Raw genomic sequence first — 27,114 nt, forward strand, 5'->3', positions numbered from 1 at the left:
CACGCACATGCACACACACACACACACACACACACACACACACACACACGCACACACACACACACACACACACACACACACACACACACACACACACACACACACCACCCCTCCCATCCCCCCTCCACACACTCACACACACATACACGCACACCACGTGACACAGTCAGCCAATTAGCGTCCAGCGCTGGAGCCGATCGACTGCACGTGCAACAAGTGTGGCTGCTAAAAAAAAAAAGAAAAAAGAAAAAAAAAAGTGCCGACGGGACACTATCTTACCTGCTGCTGCCTGATATTCACTCCGATTCTGGATCTCCCGCTGGAAGCAGAAGCCGTGGTGCCATCGCCAGCATCTCTAGTTGATCCAGCACACAGATAGACCATCACTTTCACGGGGCCACTCAAGTCACCAAGCTCTCCTGTCCTCTCCTCTCCACGGGAAGTTGTCGGTCTAAACGAGTCCAGCAAGTCTCTCTCTCTCTCTCCTCCCTGTCAACATGTCTCTGTCGGGATTTCTGGAAAAAAAGCTGAAATACGTGTACGCAAACTTGTATGGTAAGTTCGGATTTTGGACTTGTTGTTGTGTTTATAATAAATCTTTCAGCAAGTAAAGTCCTTATTCAGTTTAGCATTCTGACTGCTGATATCCGCATCGAAATTGCAAAAATAAGTTGAAATACGTATACGCAAAACCTGTATAGTAAGTTCGGATTTTGGATTTGTTGTTTATATAATTATTGTTCAACAGATAAAAGTCCCTATTTTAGTATCCTGATTGAATCCCCATCAAAACTGAGTTTCTGGGAAATAAGCTGAAACACGTCTACGCAGACTTGTATGGTAAGTTCGGATTTGGATTTCTTGTTGTTGTTTATAATAATTGTTCAACAGGTAAAGCCTTATTTTAGTATCCTGACTGAATCCCCATCAAAAATTGAGTTTCTGGGAAATAAGCTGAAATATGTCTACGCAGACTTGTAAGGTAAGTTAGGATTTGGACTTGTTTGTAACTTTATTGTTCAACGGGTGAAGTTCCTATTTTAGCATCCTAAATTATTGCACCTATTCGTTACATTTTCATGGCCGTTTGTGGGAGCAAAACCGGAAAAAGCAAGATTAGTGGTGGCACGTTAAATCTGTATCAAAATTGAGTTCCTGCAAAACAAGCTGAAATAAGTCTACGCATACCTGTATGGAGAGATGGGATTTGGACTTGGTGTTGTTTATAATTGTTCAAACAGGTCAAGTCCATGAGTTATTGCACCTATTTTACCGGCCTTTTTTTGTGTGTTTTTTTTTTTTGGTGCTTGCATGAAACAATATTACCTTTTAGTAGATGTGAGCCATTTTCAGTGGATTTTGATTCTAATCAAAGTCCAAGTTAAGCATTCTAAATTATTGCACCTATTTTACCGGCATTTTTGTGTGTGTGTGTGTGTGTGTGTGTGTGTGTGTGCTTGTATGAAACGATATGACCATTTAGTAGATGTCAACCATTTTCAGTGGATTTTAACTCATCAAAGTCCTAGTTAAGCATCCTAAGTTATTGCACCTACTTTACCGGCAATTTTATTTTTGTGCATGAATGAAACAATATTACCATTTAGTAGACATTGTAATCCATTTTCAGTGGATTTTTTTTTACTCTTATTTTGTAAGTTATTTTACTCAGTTTTGATACAGATTCAGTGACTAAACTAACGTGCCACCATCTTGCTTTTTCTGTTTTCGTCCCACAAACCATAGAAATGTAACCAATAGGTTAAAAAAAAAAAATCCAGGATGCTAGAATAGGACATTACATTAAATACCATATTGTTTGGGGGAGTTATACTATTTCAGCGTCCTAAATTATTGCACCTAATCGTTACATTTTCATGGCCGTTTGTGGGACCAGAAAACGGGGAAAAAAACAAGATGGTGACACGTTAGCTTTGTGGCTATATCTGTATCAAAATTGAGGAAAATAATGCACAAAATCAGCAAGAGTCGAAATCCACTGAAAATGGGTTACAATATCTACTAATGGTAACATCGTTTCTGTCACGCATGCACAAAAATTGCCAGTAAAGTAGGTTCCTGGATTTATGGGGGGTTGGGGGGTTGGGGTTGGGGTTGGGGTTCTTCAGGTTTTGTTGTAGTTGTTGTTATTGTGAAAGTGTTGAAATGATTCCGAATAATCTATTTTCCAGTTTAGTATATACTTTTATTTTCCATTTTAGTGTATACTTGTTCAAAACCCAGTGCCGAGAAAAAGACCGGAGAAGTCATGTGTGTATGGACAGTTAGAAAAAACAACAACAAAATTCTTATTACCTGTTATGATGGAATTCATTTACAGCTTAGTCTTTTGTGAAGGACTATGACTCTCAAACTAGGAGGCAAAATTGCACTGGCTCTTAGTGCTGCATCCTTGGTGGGCTAGTTGGCCTTTGGGAACCGTTCCAATGTCGACTGTCCTGAGACCCTCATGGCCGAGAGAGTGGGGATGTAACTTGGGCAAGCCACTCTCCACGAAAATCCAGCCCAGATACTTGGGGCAAAAGTTGCCTCCTCTGCTGTTCTGATGGTCATAGGCGGACACGACTGACTGTCATACATACATACATATAATTTTATACATAAAGTTATATTGTAAGTTTAGAAAAAGAAGAAGGAAAGATTTCTTCTTTCACTCATGTGAACAATTAAAGTCTTGATGTTTATTACTCTGGTTTTGTGACAGTACATTTATTTTCGTCGGCATACTTTGTGCCTTGTTTTCTCCAGATTGAACTGTGTGCATTAACTGTCTGCATTGTCCAAATTGAACTGTGTGCATTAACTGTCTGCATTGTCCAAATTGAACTGTTTGCATTAACTGTCTGCACTGTCCAGATTGAACTGTGTGCATTAACTGTCTGCATTGTCCAAATTAAACTGTGTGCATTAACTGTCTGCATTGTCCAGATTGAACTGTGTGCATTAACTGTCTGCATTGTCCAAATTGAACTGTGTGCATTAACTGTCTGCATTGTCCAGATTGAACTGTGTGCATTAACTGTCTGCATTGTCCAGATTGAACTGTGTGCATTAACTGTCTGCATTGTCCAGATTAAACTGTGTGCATTAACTGTCTGCATTGTCCAGATTGAACTGTTTGCATTAACTGTCTGCATTGTCCAAATTAAACTGTGTGCATTAACTGTCTGCATTGTCCAGATTGAACTGTTTGCATTAACTGTCTGCATTGTCCAGATTGAACTGTGCATTAACTGTCTGCACTGTCCAAATTGAACTGTTTGCATTAACTGTCTGCATTGTCCAGATTGAACTGTTTGCATTAACTGTCTGCATTGTCCAGATTGAACTGTGCATTAACTGTCTGCACTGTCCAAATTGAACTGTTTGCATTAACTGTCTGCATTGTCCAGATTGAACTGTGTGCATTATCTGTCTGCATTGTCCAGATTGACCTGTTGCATTGTTCAAATCGAACTGCCCACATTGTTCAAATTGATCTGTATTGTATGAATATTACTCTTTTTTTGTCACAACAGATTTCTCTGTGTGAAATTCGGCTGCTTTCCCCAGGGAGAGCGCGTCGCTACACTAACAGCGCCACCCCTACCCTTTTTTTTATTTGTTTTCCTATCAAAGTGGATTTTTCTACAGAAATTTGTCATGGACAACCCGTTTGTTGCCGTGGGTTCTTTTACATGCGTTAGTGCATGCTGCACACAGAACCTCGGTTAATCGTCTCAGCGTCCAGACCACCACTCAAGGTCTAGTGGAGGGGGAGAAAATACTGGCGACTGTGCCGGAATTCGAACCAGTGTGCTCAGATTCTCTCGCTTCCTAAACGGACGCGTTACCTCCAGGCCATTACTCCACAAATTCAATTTGTCGATATTAATCTGACTGCGTTTCCAAATTTAACTATCTGCCGTGTTCAAACTGACCAGCAATGTCCAAATCAAACTACCTGCATTGTCCAAACTGAACTGTTTGCGTTGTCCACATTGAACTGTTTGCATTGTCCAAATCGAAATGTTTGCGTTGTCCAGATTGAACTGTCTACATTGTCCAAATCAGACTCTTTACTTTGTCCAAACTGAACTGTCTGCATTGTCCAAACCAGACTCTTTAGATGTGGAGTGATGGCCTAGAGGTAACGCGTCCGCCTAGGCAGCGAGAGAATCTGAGCGCACTGGTTCGAATCACGGCACTGCCGCCGAGCTGCCGATATTTTCTCCCTCTCCACAGGTGGTATGGACGCTAGTCAGTCGGATGAGACGATAAACCGAGGTCCCGTGTGCAGCATGCACTTAGCGCACGTAAAAGAACCCACGGCAACAAGAGGGTTGTTTCTGGCAAAATTCTGAAGAAAAATCCGCTTCGATAGGAAAAACAAATAAAACTGCGCGCAGGAAAAATACAAAAAATCGCGTGGCGCTGTAGTGTAGCGACGCACTCTCCCTGGGGAGAGCAGCCTAAATTTCACACAGAGAAATCTGTTGTGATAAAAAGAAATACAAATAAAAATACAAATACTTTGTCCAAATTGAACTGTCTGCATTGTCCAAATCAGACTCTACTTTGTCCAGATTGAACTGTCTGCATTGTCCAAACCAGATTCTCTACTTTGTCCAGATTGAACTGTCTGCATTGTCCAAACCAGATTCTCTACTTTGTCCAGACTGAACTGTCTGCATTGTCCAAACCAGACTCGCTACTTTAACCAGACTGAACTGTCTGCATTGTCCAAACCAGATTCTCTACTTTGTCCAGACTGAACTGTCTGCATTGTCCAAACCAGACTCTCCATATTGTCCAAATCAAACTGTCTGCAGTGCATCGTCCAGACTGAACTGTCTGCATTGACCAAGTTGAATCGTCCGCATTGTCCGAACCAACTTGTCCAGTTATCCCCCGCCACACTCAATTAACTCTCTTCCTCCCCAGCCACACTCAATTAACTCTCTTCCTCCCCAGCCACACGCACGGGGAACGTTGCAGCAGTCACAGGTCGCCGCGCGCGCTGTCTAAAAAAGGACAAGACAGTTATCAATGCACGTGCGCGCAGGCAAGCAGGCAGGCAGGGAGGTTGGCAGTAGCGAAAGAAGCATGGCCATGATCATTATTCTCATGTCTTCCATTGCTCAGGGTCATGGTGAGCCTGAGGTGTTCCCCCACAATGTGTTTCCCATTATCCGAGTCGTTGAGCGCTCGCCTTATCAGCGACAACGTGTTCTGACAAATGGCGTCACGTTCCGCACTGCACTCAGTGACGTGTTTCTGACGTCAATGAAGCTTGGCGTCGGCTGCTTTTCATTAGCTGGCATTGTTGTTGGCACGAGATAGGAACTCCTCCCCTCCCCCCTTCCTCCCCTTCATTGCCCGCCTCCCCCTCCCTGGCCACCAGGCCCGCGTCTTTCTTACTGTGTGTGTGTGTGTGTGTGTGTGTGTGTGTGAACTCGCTAAATTAATTAGTTTGCACAGCCGAGCCATAACATTAATTCTAATCGCATCCACATCACAAGACCTAATTATCTTTTTTTTTTTTTTGTGTTTTGAGCGTGAACAAAGGCCCAATCACACACAGCATTAGTTTCACTTTGTTCTAACTAACAGCTTGCAGCAGTTGTAGTTAACTGCATAAACAGCGTGTGCACAACAGATCGACATTCCACAGCAGCATGGAAATAGAAATCTGGAGACGCAATGGCCCATACCATGAGAGTTACAGTTAAGTAAGGCTAACAACATGTCTGTGATAGGGGATGAATTCCATTTTATATGGAATGTCCAAAGTATGTGATCAATTAAAAAAAAAAAAAAATTACGGAAAGGAATGTACCTGATTTGTCATGGTCTCAGAAATTTTGATTTTTGTAATATGCTCAAAGGAGGGCGGAAAAAATGGCTGTAAGTTTATCAGATTTGCAAATGTTATTTACTTTTTCAGGGTTTGTGATTTCTCGCCTTTTGTGTGACGCCGTTGTGCGTTTGGAAATATCTACTCTGGGTATGAAGACATTATTTTGTAGTCGTCCTCCATACTCCAACAGGTGGAACACAATGATTAAGCACAAAAAACTGACCATAGCGTGGGCCACACTCCACTGTTATAACAACATTTTTACTATTTATGCACAAAAACTGACCATAGCCTGGGCCACACTCCACTATTAAAAATGTTACTACTTTTTTGCAAAAAACTGACCATAGCCTGGGCCACACTCCACTATTATAACAAAACATTTTACTACTTTTTAAGCACAAAAAACTGACCATGGGCCACACTCCACTATTAACAATTTTTACTACTTTTTGCAAAAAAACTGACCATAGCCTGGGCCACACTCCACTATTATAACAAAACATTTTACTACTTTTTAAGCACAAAAAACTGACCATGGGCCACACTCCACTATTAACAATTTTTACTACTTTTTGCAAAAAAAACTGACCATAGCCTGGGCCACACTCCACTATTATAACAAAACATTTTACTACATTTTAAGCACAAAAAACTGACCATGGGTCACACTCCACTATGAAAATTTTTTACTACTTTTTGCAAAAAAACCCTGACCATAGCCTGGGCCACACTCCACTATTATAACAAAACATTTTACTACTTTTTAAGCACAAAAAACTGACCATGGGTCACACTCCACTATTAAAATTTTTTACTACTTTTTGCAAAAAAACTGACCATAGCCTGGGCCACACTCCACTATTATAACAAAACATTTTACTACTTTTTAAGCACAAAAAACTGACCATAGCATGGGCCACATCCCACTATTAAAACAAAATTTTTACTACTTTTTATGCACAAAAACTGACCTAGCCTGGGCCACACTCCACTATTAAAAATGTTACTACTTTTTTGCACAAAAACTGACCATAGCCTGGGCCACACTCCACTATTATAACAAAACATTTTACTAATTTTTAAGCACAAAAAACTGACCATAGCGTGGGCCACACTCCACTATTATAACAAAACATTTTACTACTTTTTAAGCACAAAAAACTGACCATAGCATGGGCCACACTCCACTATTAAAACAAAATTTTTACTATTTTTTATGCACAAAAACTGACCATAGCCTGAGCCACACTCCACTATTATAACAAAACATTTTACTACTTTTTAAGCACAAAAAACTGACCATGGGCCACAGTCCACTATTAAAAATTTTTACTACTTTTTTTTGCAAAAAACTGACCATAGCCTGGCCACACTCCACTGTTATAACAAAATTTTTACTACTTTTTATGCACAAAAACTGACCTAGCCTGGGCCACACTCCACTATTAAAACAAAACATTTTACTACTTTTTATGCACAAAAACTGACCTAGCCTGGGCCACACTCCACTATTATAACAAAACATTTTACTACTTTTTAAGCACAAAATACTGACCATAGCATGGGCCACACTCCACTATTAAAACAACATTTTTACTATTTTTTATGCACAAAAACTGACCATAGCCTGAGCCACACTCCACTATTATAACAAAACATTTTACTACTTTTTAAGCACAAAAAAACTGACCATGGGCCACACTCCACTATTAAAAATTTTTACTGCTTTTTTGCAAAAAAACTGACCATAGCCTGGCCACACTCCACTGTTATAACAAAATTTTTACAACTTTTTAAAACTTGAAACTTGAAACGTGAGAATGGGGAAGAAGGCTGACTCCCAACAATGATTTAAAGCAAATGAAGGTTCGATTTTGGTATCCCTAACAGGAACCAGTCACTCACGTTCAACTGCACAAATTGATTCATAGAACTGATTGGCGCATATTTTTCGATATAAAAAAAAAAATCGATGTAAACGTGACAAAACTTAACGAAATGAAGTGGAATTTATAGAATAAAATGTTCATAATAGAACAGAATGTTCAGTCAAGACTTCGAACGCAAAATAACTTGACTTCAAATCATTTCCGACAGAGTTTGATCCATTCTCAGCCCCTTCCCCCTTCTCTTCACACCCTTCTCTCTCTCTCTCTCTCTCTCTCTCTCTCTCTCTCTCTCTCTCTCTCTCTCTCTCTCTCTCTCTCATATAAGGCATTCAAATTAAGAGAAATTGTTACTTCGTAAAACAGTTATAACGTATTTTTTGTTGTCTATATATTTACACGGATACAATGCACGGTTTGTTGTCTATATTAATGCTTATTTGTTTATGTGTTCTCGCTGAGTTGTATTATGTTTACGTATACCCCCTTCACTAGGGGCTGTGGCCTGATTGTGAATAAACCATTCCAATTCCAATTCTCTCACTCTCTCTCTCTCTGTGTCTACTTCTCTCTCTACCCCTGTGCAAAATGAAACATTCCCATTGAAATTAACTTTGAGCTTAAGTCTCTCTCTCTCTCTCTCTCTCTCTCTCTCACACACACACACAAAGAATCTTCTTTGGTTCAATATACGTCATTTCGACTCATTACATCAACGCGCTGTCTTGACGTAATTAATAGTATTCCAAAGGTCAGCGAGATCACGTGTTATTTCTGCACGCCTGTTTTGGCTTGTTTCCCGTTCAGGGGAGGGCGCGAGATTTTGGGTGTGAAAGCGTGTGACGATTGGCCAATGAAAGGCTTTAGCTCAGAGCTGGACCTTGACCTTGGAGTAATGCATTTCGCGATTGGTCGAACTTCTCAAGGTTTCAAAACCCACTGCGTGAGAATGGCGTCAGGTTCATCACCTCGAAGGTGGCAGAATGCTTAACTCACTCAGTATGGCCAGTCCTCTCTTCTCCTCTACACAGAATCCTCGGATGTCCAGAGGGTGTCTGAATGACCCAACCTTTAGCTTCCATCGTCAGAATTGTGGTATTCTTTGTCAACATTCACCTCTTCAGTATAAGAGACTTCCGCTTGTAATATTTTGATGATGGTAATTGGGGTGAAACGCTGTTAACGTCGTAGGAGAAAGGTGGCAGAATGGTTAAGACGCTCACCTGCCAATACAGAGAGTCCGTGAGGGTGTGGGTTCGAATCCCGCTCTCGCCCTTTCTCCTAAGTTTGACTGGAAAATCAAACTGAGCGTCTAGTCTTTCGGATGAGACGATAAACCGAGGTCCCATGTGCAGCACGCACTTGGCGCACTGAAAAAGAACCCATGGCAACGAGAGTGTTGTCCTCTGGCGAAATTACGTAAAATGAAATCCACTTTCATAGGTACACAAATATGTAAGCATGCACTCAAGGCCTGACTAAGCGCGTTGGGTTATGCTGCTGGTCAGGCATCTGCTCAACAGATGTGGTGTAGCTTGTATGGATTTGTCCGAACGCAGTGACGCCTCCTTGAGAAAGTGAAACTGAAAACTGAAACTAACGTCGTCTCTTTCGCCGTTCGTATGGAGAGAGTTAAGGCGCTCATCTGCCAATACAGAGAATCCACCGAGAGGGTCTGGGTTCGAATCCCGCTCTCGCCCTTTCTCCCAACTTTAACAGGAAAATCAAACGGAGCATCTAGTCTTTCGCGGATGAGATGATAAATCGAGGTCCCGTGTGCAGCACGCAACTTGGCGCACTGAAAAAAACAAACAAACAAACCCATGGCAACGAGAGTGTTGTCTCTCTGGCAAAATTCTGTAGAAATCCACTCTGATAGGTACACAAATATACACGCATGCACTCAATGCCTGACAAAGCACGTTGGATGCTGCTGCTACTGGTCAAGTATCTGCTTAGCAGATGTGGTGTAGCGTATAAGGATTTTCCTGAACGCACTGAAGCCCCTTTGATAAACAAACAAATAACAACAAAAAGCCCCAGAAAAAACCTGAATCATTGCCAGGATCTCAAGTGGCTGTGAAGGTCACGGGCTGGTATATTAACGGTGATAATTACCCTTCTTCTTCTTCTGCGTTCATGGGCTGCAACTCCCACGTTCACTCGTATGTACACGAGTGGGTTTTTACGTGTATGACCGTTTTTACCCCCACCGCCAAGTAGGCAGCCATACTCCGTTTTCAGGGGGTACCTAATTACTCTTCACGCATCGCAGTTGACGGAAGTCACAGTGATCAACACTTACCTCGCTTGGTTAGTGGACTGGTTAGTAATGTGTTAACTGATATTTCTGAGTGTTTTGTTTTTTTTGTTTTACAGATTCCAACAGAGATGGCATCATTGACCAAGAAGATTTCAATGACATATTGCAAGTCAGTGGCTGTGTTTTCTTTTATTTCTTTTTTGTATATTCATACTGTTTTTTTTTGTTTTTTTTAAAAGATACTTACGTTTAATTGACTTTAATACTTTTTCGGGGGCGGGGGGCAGGGGGGGGGGGGCGAGGGGGGGTGGGGGTGGGGGGGGGTTCAAATATTTGAAATCCTTTTTCATGAACACTGTTTGTATGTATGTATGAATGTATGTGTTCACGTGCGTGCGTGTGTACGTGTACAGTGGTTTCTCCAAGATTCGCCAAAGTTTCCACAGGGCAGTGGGATTAGGTAACATCTCTTTATTTTACACACACACACACACAGAACACACACACAGACGCACACGCACATACACACACACACACACACACCACACACACGCACACACACACAACACACACAAACACACACACACAACACACACAAACACACACACACACTCACAACAACACACAAACACACACACACACAACACACACACAAACACATACACACACCGCACACACACACACACACACATACACAACCAAACACACACAACACACATAAACACACACTCCCACATAAACGCAAACCAAAGAACGAACCACACCACACACACACCACACACACACACACACACCACAGCACGCACACACACAACACACACACACACACACACACACACAAAACAACACAACACACAAAACACACACACACCACAAAAAAACAACACACACAGAACAACAAACACACACACACACCACGCACACGCACACACACACACACAACACACACAAACATACATACAACACACACACACACACACACACACACACACACACACACACACACACTCTACACGTGTACATATATGTCTGTGTTGGTGTATGTGCAGAAAGTGGGCACACACACAAACCACACACACACACACACACACACACACACACACACTCAAAACACACGTGTACACATATGTCTGTGTTGGTGTATGTGCAGAAAGTGGGCACACACACAAACCACACACACACACATACACAAACACACACACACACACACACACACACACACAAACACACACACACACTCAAAACACACGTGTACATATATGTCTGTGTTGGTGTATGTGCAGAAAGTGGGCACACACACAAACCACACACACACACACACACACACACACACACACACACACAAACACACACACACACTCAAAACACACGTGTACATATATGTCTGTGTTGGTGTATGTGCAGAAAGTGGGCACACACACAAACCACACACACACACATACACACACACACACACACACACACACACACACACACACACACACACACTCAAAACACACGTGTACATATATGTCTGTGTTGGTGTATGTGCAGAAAGTGGGCACAATCCACCACTGGGGAAAGAACGCAGAATCCTTCGAAAAAGCCAAGAAACTTCTGGACGTCGTCTGGGAGGGACTGAGGTCTGAGGCGGACACAAATAAGGTGGGGTATCAATTTTGGGTTGACACCGGTGACATTGAAGAGATGGCCAGGAATCTTCTCCACAGACACATATAAGGTGGGGTATCAGTTTTGGGTTGACACCGGTGACATTGAGGAGAGGGGCAGGAATTTTCTCCACAGACACATATAAGGTAGGGTATCAATTTTGGGTTGACACCTGTGACATTGAAGAGAGGGCCAGGAATCTTCCCCATAGACACAAATAATGCGGGTATCAATTTTGGGTTGACACCGTGACACTGAGGACAGGGCCAGGAATCTTCCTCACAGACACATATAAGGTTGGTATCAATTTTGGGTTGACACCGGTGACATTGAGGAGAGGGCCAGGAATCTTCCTCACAGACACATATAAGGTGGGTATCAATTTTAGGTTGACACCGGTGACATTGAGGAGAGGGCCAGGAATCTTCTTCACAGACACATATAAGGCGGGGTATCAATTTTGGGTTGACACTGGTGACATTGAGGAGAGGGCCAGGAATCTTCTTTACAGACACATAATAAATTATAAGGTGGGTATCAGTTCTGGGTTGACACCTGTGACATTGAGGACAGGGCCAGGAATCTTCTCCACAGACACATATAAGGTGGGGTATCAATTTTGGGTTGACACCGGTGACATTGAAGAGAGGGCCAGGAATCTTCCCCACAGACACAAATAAGGTGGGGTATCAATTTTGGGGTGACACCTGTGACATTGAGGAGAGGGCCAGGAATCTTCCCCACAGACACAAATAATGTGGGTATCAATTTTGGGTTGACACCGGTAACATTGAGGACAGAGCCAGGAATCTTCCTCACAGACACATATGAGTTGGGTATCAATTTTGGGTTGACACCGGTGACACTGAGGGAGGGCCAGGAATCTCCTTTTTTTTTCTTTCTTTTTTTTTTCTTCTTCGTTCAGGGGTGGGGGGTGGGGTGGGGGGTTCAGGGGGGTGGGGGGAACCTGCTTTATATCACTGTTAACAAGTGAATATGCCTGTGACACTTTATTCTTCAGGCCACACACAATTTTACACATGAATATGCCTGTGGCACAGTCTACACTCTTTAACACGTGAATGTGCCTGTGACGCTTTTATACAACAGGCTACACTCTTCAACACGTGAATATGCCTGTGACACTTTTATACCACAGGCTACACTCTTCAACACGTGAATATGCCTGTGACACTTTTATACCACAGGCTACACTCTTCAACACGTGAATATGCCTGTGACACTTTTATACCACAGGCTACACAGTTTAACACGTGAATATGCCTGTGACGCTTTTATACCACAGGCTACACAGTTTAACACGTGAATATGCCTGTGACACTTTGCATATTTGATCTTCTGCTTGCATATACACACGAAGGGGGTTCAGGCACTAAGCAGGTCTGCACATATGTTGACCTGGGAGATCGTAAAAATCTCCACCCTTTACCCACCAGGCGCCGTTACCGAGATTCGAACCCGGGACCCTCAGATTGAAAGTCCAACGCTTTAACCACTCGGCTATTGCGCCCGTCCCCAAACCACTCAACATCCCTCCTCTCTCTCTCTCTCTCTCTCTCTCGCGTGCACTGGTGTCTGACCCTGTGTGACCTGATGCTGACGTGATGCCCAGGACGGCAAGGTGACACAGCAGGAGTGGCTGGACATGTGGAAGCGGACCCTGACCAACGTGAAGGCCGGCAAGGAGTTCCCCAAGTGGCAGGAGTCCTACATCGAGTTCACCTTCTTCGCCAACGACGCCAACGGTGGGTGTGCACTGACTGACCGCCACCACCACACCGCTAAACCATGCCCATCCGCTGACGAACACACCGTTAACCATGCTTCTCCCACTGACAAACACACCGCTAACCATGCCAATCCACTGACAAACACACCACTAACCATGCCCATCCGCTGACGAACACACCGTTAACCATGCTTCTCCCACTGACAAACACACCACTAACCATGCCAATCCACTGACAAACACACCACTAACCATGCCCATCCGCTGACGAACACACCGTTAACCATGCTTCTCCCACTGACAAACACACCGCTAACTATGCTTCTACAACTGACAAACACACCGCTAACTATGCTTCTACAAGTGACAAACACACCACTAACCATGCTCATCCACTGACAAACACATGCTCTTCCACTGACAAACACACCGCTAACTATGCTCTCCCACTGACAAACACACCACTAACTACACACGTCCACTGACAAACACACTGCTAACTACACACGTCCACTGACAAACACACCGCTAACTACACAGTCCACTGACAAACACACCACCAACTACACAGTCCACTGACAAACACACCGCAAACTACACAGTCCACTGACAAACACACCACCAACTACACAGTCCACTGACAAACACACCGCAAACTACACAGTCCACTGACAAACACACCGCAAACTACACAGTCCACTGACAAACACACCGCTAACTACACAGTCCACTGACAAACACACCACCAACTACACAGTCCACTGACAAACACACCGCTAACTACACAGTCCACTGACAAACACACCGCTAACTACACAGTCCACTGACAAACACACCGCTAACTACACAGTCCACTGACAAACACACCGCTAACTACGCAGCTCACTGACAAACACACTGCTAACTACACACGTCCACTGACAAGCACACCGCTAACCACACAGTCCACTGACAAACACACCGCTAACTACACAGTCCACTGACAAACACACCACTAACTACACACGTCCACTGACAAACACACCACTAACTACACACGTCCACTGACAAACACACCACTAACTACACACGTCCACTGACAAACACATCACTAACTACGCAGTCCACTGACAAACACACCACTAACTACACACGTCCACTGACAAACACACCACTAACTACACACGTCCACTGACAAGCACACCGGTACACACGTCTACTGACAAACACACCGTTAACCATGCTTCTGCCACTGACAAACACACCACTAACCATGCTTCTCCGACTGACAAACACACCACTAACCATGCTTCTCCCACTGACAAACACATGCTCTTCCACTGACAAACACATGCTCTTCCACTGACAAACACATGCTCTTCCACTGACAAACACACCGCTAACTATGCTCTCCCACTGACAAACACACCGCTAACTACACACGTCCACTGACAAACACACCGCTAACTACACACGTCCACTGACAAACACACCGCTAACTACACACGTCCACTGACAAACACACCGCTAACTACACACGTCCACTGACAAACACATCACTAACTACACACGTCCACTGACAAACACATCACTAACTACGCAGTCCACTGACAAACACACCGCTAACTACACAGTGCACTGACAAACACACCGCTAACTACACAGTGCACTGACAAACACACCGCTAACTACACAGTCCACTGACAAACACACTGCTAACTACACAGTGCACTGACAAACACACCGCAAACTACACAGTCCACTGACAAAACACCACTGACTACACAGTCCACTGACAAACACACATCTTATTACGCAGTCCACTGACAAACACACAGCTAACTACGCACGTCCACTGACAAACACACAGCTAACTACACACGTCCACTGACAAACACACAGCTAACTACACACGTCCACTGACAAACACACCACCAACTACACAGTCCACTGACAAACACACCACTAACTACGCACTCCACTGACAAACACACAGCTAACTACGCACTCCACTGACAAACACACCGCTAACTACACAGTGCACTGACAAACACACCGCTAACTACACAGTCCACTGACAAACACACCACTAACTACACAGTCCACTGACAAACACACCGCTAACTACGCAGCTCACTGACAAACACACTACTAACTAAGCAGCCCACTGACAAACACACCGCTAACTACACACGTCCACTGACAAACACACCACTAACTACACAGTCCACTGACAAACACACCACTAACTACACAGTCCACTGACAAACACACCACTAACTACACAGTCCACTGACAAACACACCGCTAACTACACAGTCCACTGACAAACACACCACTAACTACACAGTCCACTGACAAACACACCGCAAACTACACAGTCCACTGACAAACACACCGCAAACTACACAGTCCACTGACAAACACACCGCAAACTACACAGTCCACTGACAAACACACTGCTGACTACACAGTCCACTGACAAACAGACATCTTTTTACGCAGTCCACTGACAAACACACCACTAACTACACAGTCCCAAACAGACAGGAGCCCTTGCCCATAACGAACACCGCCTACATGGATAAAGTGAAAGACAAGCACGATCCTTTATGTTCGGTCAGGTGATGGCATGATCGACGAAGAAGAATTCATTGACATTCAGTCCCTGTTGGGGCATTCTGCGGATGACAGCAAGACCGCTTTCAAAGAACTTCTGAAGGTAACTCAAAGAGCTGATCCCTCCCTCGGTTCTGTCTCTCTGCCTGCCTGTCTGTCTGTTTGTTTGTCTGTCTGTCTGTCTGTTCACCTCTCTTCCCAGTCATGTGTTTTACTTGTGTCGCAAAAATACTTGCAAATGGTGGTCGACAGTTATGAAACACACACGCACACGCACACACACACACACGCGCTCACACACACACACACACACACACACAAGGGCGGCAGGTTGTTCTTACCAAACGAGGTCAGCGCCGTCAGAGGGCTTCTTCTTCTTCTTCTTCTTCTGCTTCTTCTGCGTTCATGGGCTGCAACTCCCACGTTCACTCTTATGTACAAGAGTGGGCTTTAAACGTGTGTGACCGTTTTTACCCCGCCATGTAGGCAGCCATACTCCGCTTTCGTGGGTGCCGTCAGAGGACAAAGTGCAGTCCACTCTGCTCTCTGAAACTGGCAGTGGAACGCAACGCCCAAGACACTGCTGCTCAGAGCAGCGGTTGAGGTCAGGTGGTGATAGATAAGGTCAGACAGTGATAGGTCAAGGTCAGACAATAAGTCAGACAGTGATAGGTCAAGGTCAGGCAATAAGTCAGACAGTGATAGTGACAGCTCACACAGTGACTGGTCATAGTGATAGGTCACAGTGACAAGGTCAGACAGTGACAGGTCAGACAATGATAGGTCGAGGTCATACAGACATGTCAGACAGTAATAGTTCAGACTGTGACAGGTCAGAGAGGTCAAACAGTGACAGTTCGACAGTGATAGGTCAAGGTCAGACAGTAATAGTTCAGACTGTGACAGGTCAGACAGTGATAGACTGTGACAGATCAGAGAGGTCACACAGTGACAGTTCGACAGTGCTAGGTCAAGGTCAGACAGTGACAGGTCAGACAATGATAGACAGTTACAGTTCAGACAGTGCTAGGTCAGGTCAGACAGTCTTAAGTCAGACAGGTGCAACAGCAATGGGTCAGGTCAGAGACAGTGACAGGTTAGACAGTGACAGGTAAGTTTCAGTTTCAGTAGCTCAAGGAGGCGTCACTGCGTTCGGACAAATCCATATACGCTACACCACATCTGCCAAGCAGATGCCTGACCAGCAGCGTAACCCAGGTAAGACTTTTACATGTCAGGTCAAACAGTTATAGATCAGTCAGTGACAGGTTACACAGCGAAAGGTCAGACAGTGAAAGGTCAGGTCAGACAGCGATATGTCAAGGTCAGATAGTATTTGTATTTCTTTTTATCACAGCAGATTTCTCTGTGTGAAATTCGGGCTGCTCTCCCCAGGGAGAGCGCGTCGCTATAATACAGCGCCACCCATTTTTTTGGATTTTTTTTTTCCTGCGTGCAGTTTCATTTGTTTGCCCTATCTTATTCATTATTTATTAAGACTTCTTGCTATAGTGGATTTTTCAATAGAATTTTGCCAGGAACAACCCTCTTGTTGCCGTGGGTTCTTTTACGTGCGCTAAGTGCATGCTGCACACGGGACCTCGGTTTATCGTCTCATCCGAATGACTAGCGTCCAGACAACCACTCAAGGTCTAGTGGAGGGGGAGAAAATATCGGCGGCCGTGCAGTGATAGGTTGTCAGATAGTGACAGATCAGATTCATGTCAGATAGAAAGTCAGACAGTGATGGGTCAAGGTCAGATAGCTACAGGTCAGACAGCGATAGACAAAGGTCAGACAGTAACAGGTCAGACAGTGATGGGTCAAGGTCAGATAGCTACAGGTCAGACAGCGATAGACAAAGGTCAGACAGTAACAGGTCAGACAGCGATAGACAAAGGTCAGACAGTAACAGGTCAGACAGCGATAGACAAAGGTCAGACAGTAACAGGTCAGACAGCGATAGACAAAGGTCAGACAGTAACAGGTCAGACAGCGATAGACAAAGGTCAGACAGTAACAGGTCAGACAGCGATAGACAAAGGTCAGACAGTAACAGGTCAGACAGCGATAGACAAAGGTCAGGCAGTAACAGGTCAGACAGCGATAGACAAAGGTCAGGCAGTAACAGGTCAGACAGCGATAGACAAAGGTCAGGCAGTAACAGGTCAGACAGCGATAGACAAAGGTCAGGCAGTAACAGGTCAGACAGCGATAGACAAAGGTCAGGCAGTAACAGGTCAGACAGCGATAGACAAAGGTCAGGCAGTAACAGGTCAGACAGCGATAGACAAAGGTCAGACAGTAACAGGTCAGACAGCGATAGACAAAGGTCAGGCAGTAACAGGTCAGACAGCGATAGACAAAGGTCAGACAGTAACAGGTCAGACAGCGATAGACAAAGGTCAGACAGTAACAGGTCAGACAGCGATAGACAAAGGTCAGACAGTAACAGGTCAGACAGCGATAGACAAAGGTCAGACAGTAACAGGTCAGACAGCGATAGACAAAGGTCAGACAGCAACAGGTCGGGCAGTGATAGGTCAGACAGTGACAGGCTAGGTAAAATAGCAATGGCTCAGACAGTGATAAGTATGGTCAGATAGTGATAGGTCAGAATAGTGACACATTAATTAAAAGGTCAGTGATAGGTCAAGGTGAAAGTGACAGGTCAGACAGCGACAGGTCAAGGTCCAACAGCGACAGGTCACACATTGATGGATCAATGTCAGGCAGTTACAGGTCCAGACAGTGACAGGTCAGAGAGTTATAGGTCAGAGGCTGACAGTTCAGACTGTGAGGTAAGGTCAGACAGTGACAGGTCAGGTCAGACAGTGTCAGGTCAGGTCAGGTCAGACAAGCCATGTGCGGCATGTCCTGTGATGTATATACAACTGGAGTCGTCCTGACTACCATTGTGCTCAGAGGGTTCTGATCGCCATGCTTGGATCTTCCACACAGCAGTGTTCTGTGCCTGTGAACGTACTTGTCTGTTGCCGTCAGGGTTAGAATCACCGTCACCATGACAACGTGCTTCTCTGTTGTCATCAATGTCAGATGAAATCGTCACCATGACAACATGCTTGTCTGTTGTCATCAGGGTTAGAATCGCCGTCACCATGACAACGTGCTTGTTTGTTGTCATCAGGGTTAGAATCACCATGACAACGTGCTTGTCTGTTGTCATCAGGGTTAGAATCACCATGACAACGTGCTTGTCTGTTGTCATCAGGGTTAGAATCACCATGACAACGTGCTTGTCTGTTGTCATCAGGGTTAGAATCACCATGACAACGTGCTTGTCTGTTGTCATCAGGGTAAGAATCACCATGACAACGTGCTTGTCTGTTGTCATCAGGGTTAGAATCACCATGACAACGTGCTTGTTGACATCCGGCTCACAATAGCTCTTATCTGCATGATTATTGAACATCATCGTATCACAGCTGCTGTCGTCATTTTTTTTTTTTTTTTTTTTTTTTTTTCCAGGAGTCCGCCTCCGAGGGCAATATGATCTCCAAAGAAAAGTTTCACGATCTGTGGAAAGATTTCTTCATGTCCGAGGAGGAGGGCAAGCCTGGTAACAACCTGTTCGTCAAGACCGATTTTTCTTGAACGTCCTCATCACCATGGCAACCACTCTCACTTGCACTTTTGACCTTCCTCCACCAGTGGTCTTCATCATCTTCGACATTTCTCTTCCACGATGCGCTGTGAGATGTGTTCCTTCAACCAGGTGCTTTTTTTTTTCTTTTCTTTTTTTTAATTTATTTTTAAAACCAAGTATGAGTGACGTAGCCAGATATAGGTTTTGACGCATTTGTAACGATTAAACTTTGTATATATATATATATATATATATATATATACATATATACATATATATATATATATATATATATATATATATAAGATCACTTGTATCTGATCACACCCTGTGTGTGTTAAAATGTACATACTTTTTTTTAATTTTTTTTTTTTTTTTATCTGTTTGCTCATAGTCGGGGAATGTCGCTGATGATGAGTGTTTGTTTCTTTTACGCCCCCTCCCCCGCCCCCCCCCCCCCCCCCCGCCCCCTCACCACCACACACCCACCACAGCCTGCCTCCCTCCTCCCATTCACCCTTCCCCCCCCCCTCTCCCTTCCCCGCCCCCTGGTAAGTTACTGTTCACGTCAAGGACCCGGGGGAGGGGGGAAGGGGGGGAGGGGAGGGGCGGGGGGAGGGGGAGGGGGAGGAACCCAAACAATTTCGCATCCTCATTGTCACACATGGGACAGATGTTTGTTTCTCTGATGGAAGGCTTGTTGTTGTGTGGCCCAGGGTTGTCACTTTGTTGTCCTCTGTTGAAGTAAAAGGAGGAATAATTGCGTCCTCTGTAAAAAAAACAACAACGACGACAACAATGAAGGAGTGTTTGTGTCCTGTGTTAAGAGTGAAGGAATGATCTGTGTCCTCCGTTTAAAGTGAAAGAATGATCGTGTCCTCTGTTAAAGTGAATGAATGACTGTGTCTTCTGTGAAAAAATTGACAGTGTCCTCTGTTAAAAAAAAAAAAAAAAAAGAAAGAAAGAAAATGAATGACTGTGTCCTCTGTTGAAGTAAAAGGAATGACTGATGTCCTCGGTTATAAAGTGAGAGAATGACTGTGTCCTCTTGTCAGAGTTAAGGAATGGCTATGTCCTCTGTTAAAGCAAAAGGGATGACTGAGTCCTCTGATAATGTGAAGGGATAACTGTCCTCTGTTAAAGTGAAGGGATGAAAGAAGCCAGTGTTGTCACGTTGTCTAAAAGGACGGTTCCCCCTCAAGGAATAGGAAAGGCAGCCTTTGTTGCATTAATCAAAGCCACCATCCCATCACCTCCAAGTCCAATCTATTTCCGCATCAGTGGCGAAATAAAAAGAATATTCCCTACTGTAAACCTGTGATTGTGGATGCTAACAGCACACAGATAGCGAATGGCTAAATGCGCACTGACTATAGCTTTAAAAAAAAAATTATAATGTGCCATGGAAGAATAGTGAAGATAATATATTTGTACATTGGTCATATTTCTCGCTGTATGGAACTGTGCTTTCTTGACTCACACTGCAGAACTTTTCATGTATTCATTCAACGCAGTGATCTTACAGAGTGATAACTAAGCTGTTGGTTTAAATAAACTTTAATTATTCAACAATACACATGATTACAATGCATTGAATGACAAAAGAGCATCAACAAGCTTAAAGCTTATACTGTGCTCACAACGTTGCACTTCAATTTTATCATGACGGCAGATGAACCATATTATGACTTGTATGAAATAACATGCATAAACAGTAAGTAATGTAATAATGAAATAAAACAAATAAACAAACAGTACATAATATAGTAAAATAATGCTAATATCAATATTAACATGAGATTAAATTTATTATCACCAAAGTAATTGGCCTAATAGAAGAAAAACAAGAAGAAGAAGAAGAAAATTTAGAAGAATGGAGGGTAAGGTGGTGGAGGAGGGGGAACAGAGGGGAGAGGAGAAAGCTGTTGTTTTGTTACACTCATTAACTCACTCCGTACGGCCAGTCCTCTCTTCTCCTCTACACAGACCCCTCGGATGTCCAGTGGGTGTCTGAATGACCCAACCTTTAGCTTCCGTCGTCAGAATTGTGATATTCTTTGTCAACATTCACCTCTTCAGTATAAGAGCCTTCCGCTTGCAATATTTTGATGATGGTAATTGGGGCGAAACGCTGTTAACGTCGTCTCTTTCGCCGTTCGTATGGAAAGAGTTAAAGGAAGGATGGGTACTGACCCCCAAACAAAACTCAGCAACAAGAAAACAATATGTGAGAAAAACACGGAGAAAATAATATGTGTGTAAAAGGAGAAAAAGATTATGTGCGTACACGTAGAAAACAACATGTGTGTACACGGAGAAAAACAACACATATGTGTCTGGAAAACAACAACAACAACAACAACAACATGTGTGTATCTGGAGAAAACGATATGCATGTTTAGAACAAAAACAACAACAAAAAACAACACACGCGTGTTATATAGAAAAAAAAACCCATGCCTACTGCACCGGAATATGCAACATCATTAATTTTGTTTTGTCAGTCCATGCCAGGTGAATTAACAATATAGGCATATAAAACGAATAAATAAAACAAAGGGATCATATATTATTCTCCCAAACTGCCAATCATTGCAGAAAAAAGAAAGAAAAAAAAGGAAACAACAACAACAAAAACAATGAAACGTGTAAAGACGGTGACGATAAACAAAAACAAAATGGGAGGCTAAACACGCACATGGGGGTGACCTAAAAAACAACTGACGTCACTTCCCCCCCCCCCCCCCCCCCCCCCCCCGGCCACGAGGTTTTTGATGCAAACCATTATTAATAAGAATCAAAGAGATAGAAAGAAAGAAAGAATGAGAACAAAACAACAATTTTCCTCCCAGTTTGTGTCATCAGAAAAGAAGCTAGATCTAGTAGTACCTGTGGTTTGGTGTCAGGCTATGCCTTACTTCTTACCATCTTTTTTTATTTTATTTTATTTTATTTTTTTTAGTTTCTTTCATGGTTTGTGCGTGTGTGTGTGTGTGTGTGTGTGTGTGTGCTTGTTTCTCCTTACGTCATCATCATCATTGTCGTCATCCGTTCAAAGGATCATCAACTGTTAAACGGATGTGATTCTCTTAAGAGCCTTAGCAGGTGGTGTTCTAAGCACCCTGAATCAGAACAGGCGCTACTACTGAACACCACCGAAGTGACTCAGCAGCATTGCAGGGTCTCCTCTGGTGTGTGGCCCCCTGGCGACGACCTAACATCTATAGATAGTTCCCCGTGGACTTCTGGGAACTGCTGGGACTGCGACAGATGAACCCGAGTGTGGCTGTTGTATGGGGGGGCGGGGGTGGAGGTGGAAGTGGGATGATTCAGATTAAGCGGCATGGGAGTAATGCCACTGAGAAGGTACAAATTATGGGACAAAAAAAACACACAAAAAAAACAAAAAAACAAAAAAACTCGGTACTCATCTTTTGTCCAGTTCTCGTCTTTTAGATACTGTCTTCCTCCTGTTTTTCCTCTTCTTCCCTCTCTTCTGTCCTCTTCCTTGTCACGCACATCATCATCGTCATCATCGCCTCCATCATCCACGGACACGCAGACAGCGATGGCAGACACGACACGACGCTCGCTTCCTGTTGTTTGGTTGTCATGTGTTGACCCCCCCCCCCCCCCCCCCCCGATGTGATCCTGCATTCCGGAATAAACCAACCATTTAAATCCTGTTGCCGTCTCTCTGGTGGTCCTGTGTCGTCTGCTTGTTAACTCTCTCTGGTCGACTGCTGGCGTCTGTGAGGGGTTGGGGGGGGGGGGGTAGGGGGGAGGGGGGGAGGGAGAAGAGGAGACAGAGAGCGGAAAAAAAAAGAGCAGAAAGTTGAACTGGAGTGTCACAGAGAGATGGAAGAACAAGTTCGTTTCAAACAAAATGATGTCCACAACAGACAGTTTCAGTTTCAGTAGCTCAAGGAGGCGTCACTGCGTTCGGACAAATCCATATACGCTACACCACATCTGCCGAGCAGATGCCTGACCAGCAGCGTAACCCAACGCGCTTAGTCAGGCCTTGAGAAAAAGAAAAAAAGAAAAAAAAAAGGTGAATAAATAATTGATAAGCTTACATAAATAAATAAATAAATAATAATTATGATATAAAAAAGAAGAAGAAAAAAACAAAAACAGACAAGCACAAGCAGCTGTTGTTTGTCCGATGCTTTACGTTTTGGAGGGAGGAAGATGGCAGAATGGTCAAGGCGTTCAACTGCCAATACTGTAAGGATGTTGTGGTTCAATTCTTACTCTTGTCTTCTTCTTCTTCTTTGTTCGTGGGCTGCAACTCCCACGTTCACATATAAACTATGTACCGGTGTAGTACGGAAAGCTCCCAAACAAAGTCGGAGTCCCTGATGCTGAACAGGGTCCAGCATCTTTAGGTAGGAAGGTCTTGCTGAACCATAGAAACACAACCATAATCAAGTTTAGAACGGACAAGTGCTCTATAGAGGTGCAAAAGGGTTTTCTTATCTGCACCCCACTCCGTATGTGCTGCACACGAGTGGGCTTTTACGTGTATGACCGCTTTTACCCCGCCATGTAGGAAGCCATACTCCCGCTTTCGGGGGTGTGCATGCTGGGTATGTTTTTGTTTCCATAACCCACCCAACGCTGACATGGATTACAGGATCTTTAACGTGCGTATTTGATCTTCTGCTTGCGTATACACACGAAGGGGGTTCAGGCACTAGCAGGTCTGCACATGTGTTGACCTGGGAGATCGGAAAAACCTCCACCCTTTACCCACCAGGCGCCGTCACCGTGATTCGAACCCGGGACCCTCAGATTGAAAGTCCAACGCTTTAGCCAATCGGCTATTGCGCCCGTCTCACTCTTGCCCATTCTCTTGAGTTTGACCGGAAAATCAAACTTGGCGTCTAATCATTCATCATGAGACGATACACCGAGGCCGCACGTGCAGCAAGCACTTGACGCACTGTGTAGACCAAAGATAGTTCATTCTTCCAGGAACTGTGTAGACCAAAGATAGTTCATTCTGTGTAGACCAAAGATAGTTCATTCTACCTGGAACTGTGTAGACCAAAGATCGTTCATTCTACCAGGAACTGTGTAGACCAAAGATAGTTCATTCTTCCAGGGAAAAAAAAAACCCAACTGACGTCACTTTCCCCAAGAGGTTTTTGATGCAAACCATTATTAACCAAAGACAGTTCACTTGGCGTCTAATCATTCGGATGAGACGATACACCGAGGGCGCACGTGCAGCACGCACTTGACGCACTGTGTAGAACTGTGTAGACCAAAGATAGTTCATTCTTCCAGGAACAAAAACAAAAAAACAAACAAAACAAAAAACAAAACAAAAAAAACCCCAACTGACGTCACTTTCCTCAAGAGGTTTTTGATTATTAACCAAAGATAGTTCACTTGGCGTCTAATCATTCGGATAAGACGATACACCGAGGGCGCACGTGCAGCACGCACTTGACGCACTGACAAGGAACCCACGTTGTCCTCTGGCAAAAATGCTGCAGAAGAAATACACCAAAATTAAGTACACACTAATAAATGCTGGCACTCAAGGCCTGACAAAGCACGTTGGGTTATGCTGCTGGTCAGGCACTGCGTATATGGATTTGTCTGAACGCAGTGACGCCTCCTTAAGAAACCGGTACAAAAACTGTTTATAATAATAATAATAATAATGGATACTTATATAGCACACTATCCAGAAATCTGCTCTAGGTGCTTTACAAAAACACTTTTGTTAACATAAAACATATCTATGTTACATACACACACCAAAATGTGATTACACACACACTACATACATACATTTTAACATACATGTGTATCTAACAGCTACATAGGCAGGCACAAACTTACATAAACACACGCACACACAATACACATTCATATACATGCATGTAGTTATGTACACATACATATGTATACACACATAGTAAAGCACAGCTAACGCAAAGGAAGTGGATCTGCCACAATTGAACTTGTTGCTGAGGGAAAAGGTGGGTTTTCAGACGAGATTTAAAAGATGCGAGGGAATCAGAATAACGGAGGTTATCAGGGAACTTGTTCCACGTCTTTGGTGACTGAAAAGAAAACGATCTGTGTATGTTTATGTAGCATCTGAAAATATATTGCAAACTTTGTGTCAGACTGGGCCACACATTCACCATACCCACACATAAAGACGTCACGTCAAACTGAAAAGAGCGTTTATTGAACGTTACAGTCAACACATAAGACTACTCATCAAGGAGATCAGACCTCAGAGAAGTCTGAAAACCACGACCGCCCCACACCGTCAACCATGACTACGGCCGTGTGCACACAGTCTATGCTGGTGATAGAACCATGTGATTCCTCATCAAGCTTCTGTAAACACACTTCCTCTTCTAACAAGCAGAGAAAAAAAAGATAGACATGGCTTATCATTTAAGTATTGCAAGCTAAAAAAACAAAACCCAAACAAATTAAGCAGGAACTGGTCTGAGATAATCATCAAGAAGTTGGTTTCACTAAAACAGGAAAAAAAAAAAAAGCACAGTGAAACCAGCCACTGGTAACTAATGTGTTATTTCTTAAATTCATTCACATAAGCAGTAACGAAAAATACAGATGTTATCATAAAAAATGTATATAATTTAAATATTACAAAAAATCCACGGACAGGTAGCAAAATAAAAGTCATCCAAATCATTCAGTGCAACGCCAGGCTGGTGGAAAAAAATACAGAGTGCAAAAAAGCGTAGCTCTGACCTTGACCCACAAAAGTAACTGACCTTGACCCACAAAACTACTGTACTACCTCTACACTTACGTAGGTAACAGTATAACAAGCTTGTCACTTTCCACTGTCAAATGCCTCACGTGTGATTTCAGACGGCAGTCTGAAAAACCTCACCGCTGTCAGCATGCTGACCTTTGGTCACTGGTCACAGAACACCAATGACACACCACTGAACTGACTGTTATGACAACTGTTGCCAGGGTTACACACTAGGCTACCAGCCAATCAATACATGAATGAGATAATATCAGTGACGTCGTGTCCATGGCTTGTTGATTAGTCTGTCACTCTGTACGAAAGCTACACAATGGAAACGCAAAGGCACCTGTTTATTGTAATAGTTATTTGTAGTTATATGCTTAAAAAAACAAAACAAAAAAAAAAACAGATAGAAAGAAAGAAAAAAAAACAACAACCCCGGCATGTGTTGTTATATTAATGCATCGTACACACTACATTAAGCCTTGAACAGAATGTCCATCAACACCAGCACCAGCGAAACAAAACGTTCCATCCAATACTCGTAGAAAAAAAACAACAACAGAGAATAAATTGGCCAAATGTCATAAACAGAAGGTACCCCCCCACCCAAAAAACAAACAAAAAAACAACAAAAAAACACACACAAAAACAGCAACACAGAAACAAGCAAGCAATTTGTTGACAATACAAAAAAAAAACCTGACAAAAACTGTTACTTCGTCATCAGATTC

The 27,114-nt window shown here is 43.5% G+C and overlaps 1 protein-coding gene across 1 annotated transcript; it reads left to right on the top strand.

The window, feature by feature from the left end:
• The first annotated feature begins 289 nt into the window (after positions 1–289).
• Positions 290–20,586, top strand: LOC143277638 (calexcitin-2-like). Its single transcript, XM_076582525.1, has 6 exons — positions 290–555; positions 10,129–10,181; positions 11,546–11,656; positions 13,296–13,428; positions 16,016–16,113; positions 19,500–20,586. The coding sequence occupies exons 1-6, from the start codon at positions 498–500 to the stop codon at positions 19,623–19,625; spliced, it is 579 nt and encodes a 192-aa protein (XP_076438640.1). The 5' UTR covers positions 290–497; the 3' UTR covers positions 19,626–20,586.
• The last annotated feature ends 6,528 nt before the right edge of the window (positions 20,587–27,114 follow it).

This window comes from Babylonia areolata, chromosome 34 (genome assembly GCF_041734735.1).
Source record: "Babylonia areolata isolate BAREFJ2019XMU chromosome 34, ASM4173473v1, whole genome shotgun sequence".
In the NCBI taxonomy this organism is placed as follows: Eukaryota; Metazoa; Mollusca; class Gastropoda; order Neogastropoda; family Buccinidae; genus Babylonia; species Babylonia areolata.

Bases quoted from the DNA above. Each gene is read 5' to 3' on its own strand.
- LOC143277638 (XM_076582525.1), top strand. From the start codon at position 498: ATGTCTCTGTCGGGATTTCTGGAAAAAAAGCTGAAATACGTGTACGCA. The intron at 13,429-16,015 runs GTGGGTGTGCAC...ATGTTCGGTCAG, and splicing joins CTTCGCCAACGACGCCAACG to GTGATGGCATGATCGACGAA. The intron at 16,114-19,499 runs GTAACTCAAAGA...TTTTTTTTCCAG, and splicing joins CTTTCAAAGAACTTCTGAAG to GAGTCCGCCTCCGAGGGCAA.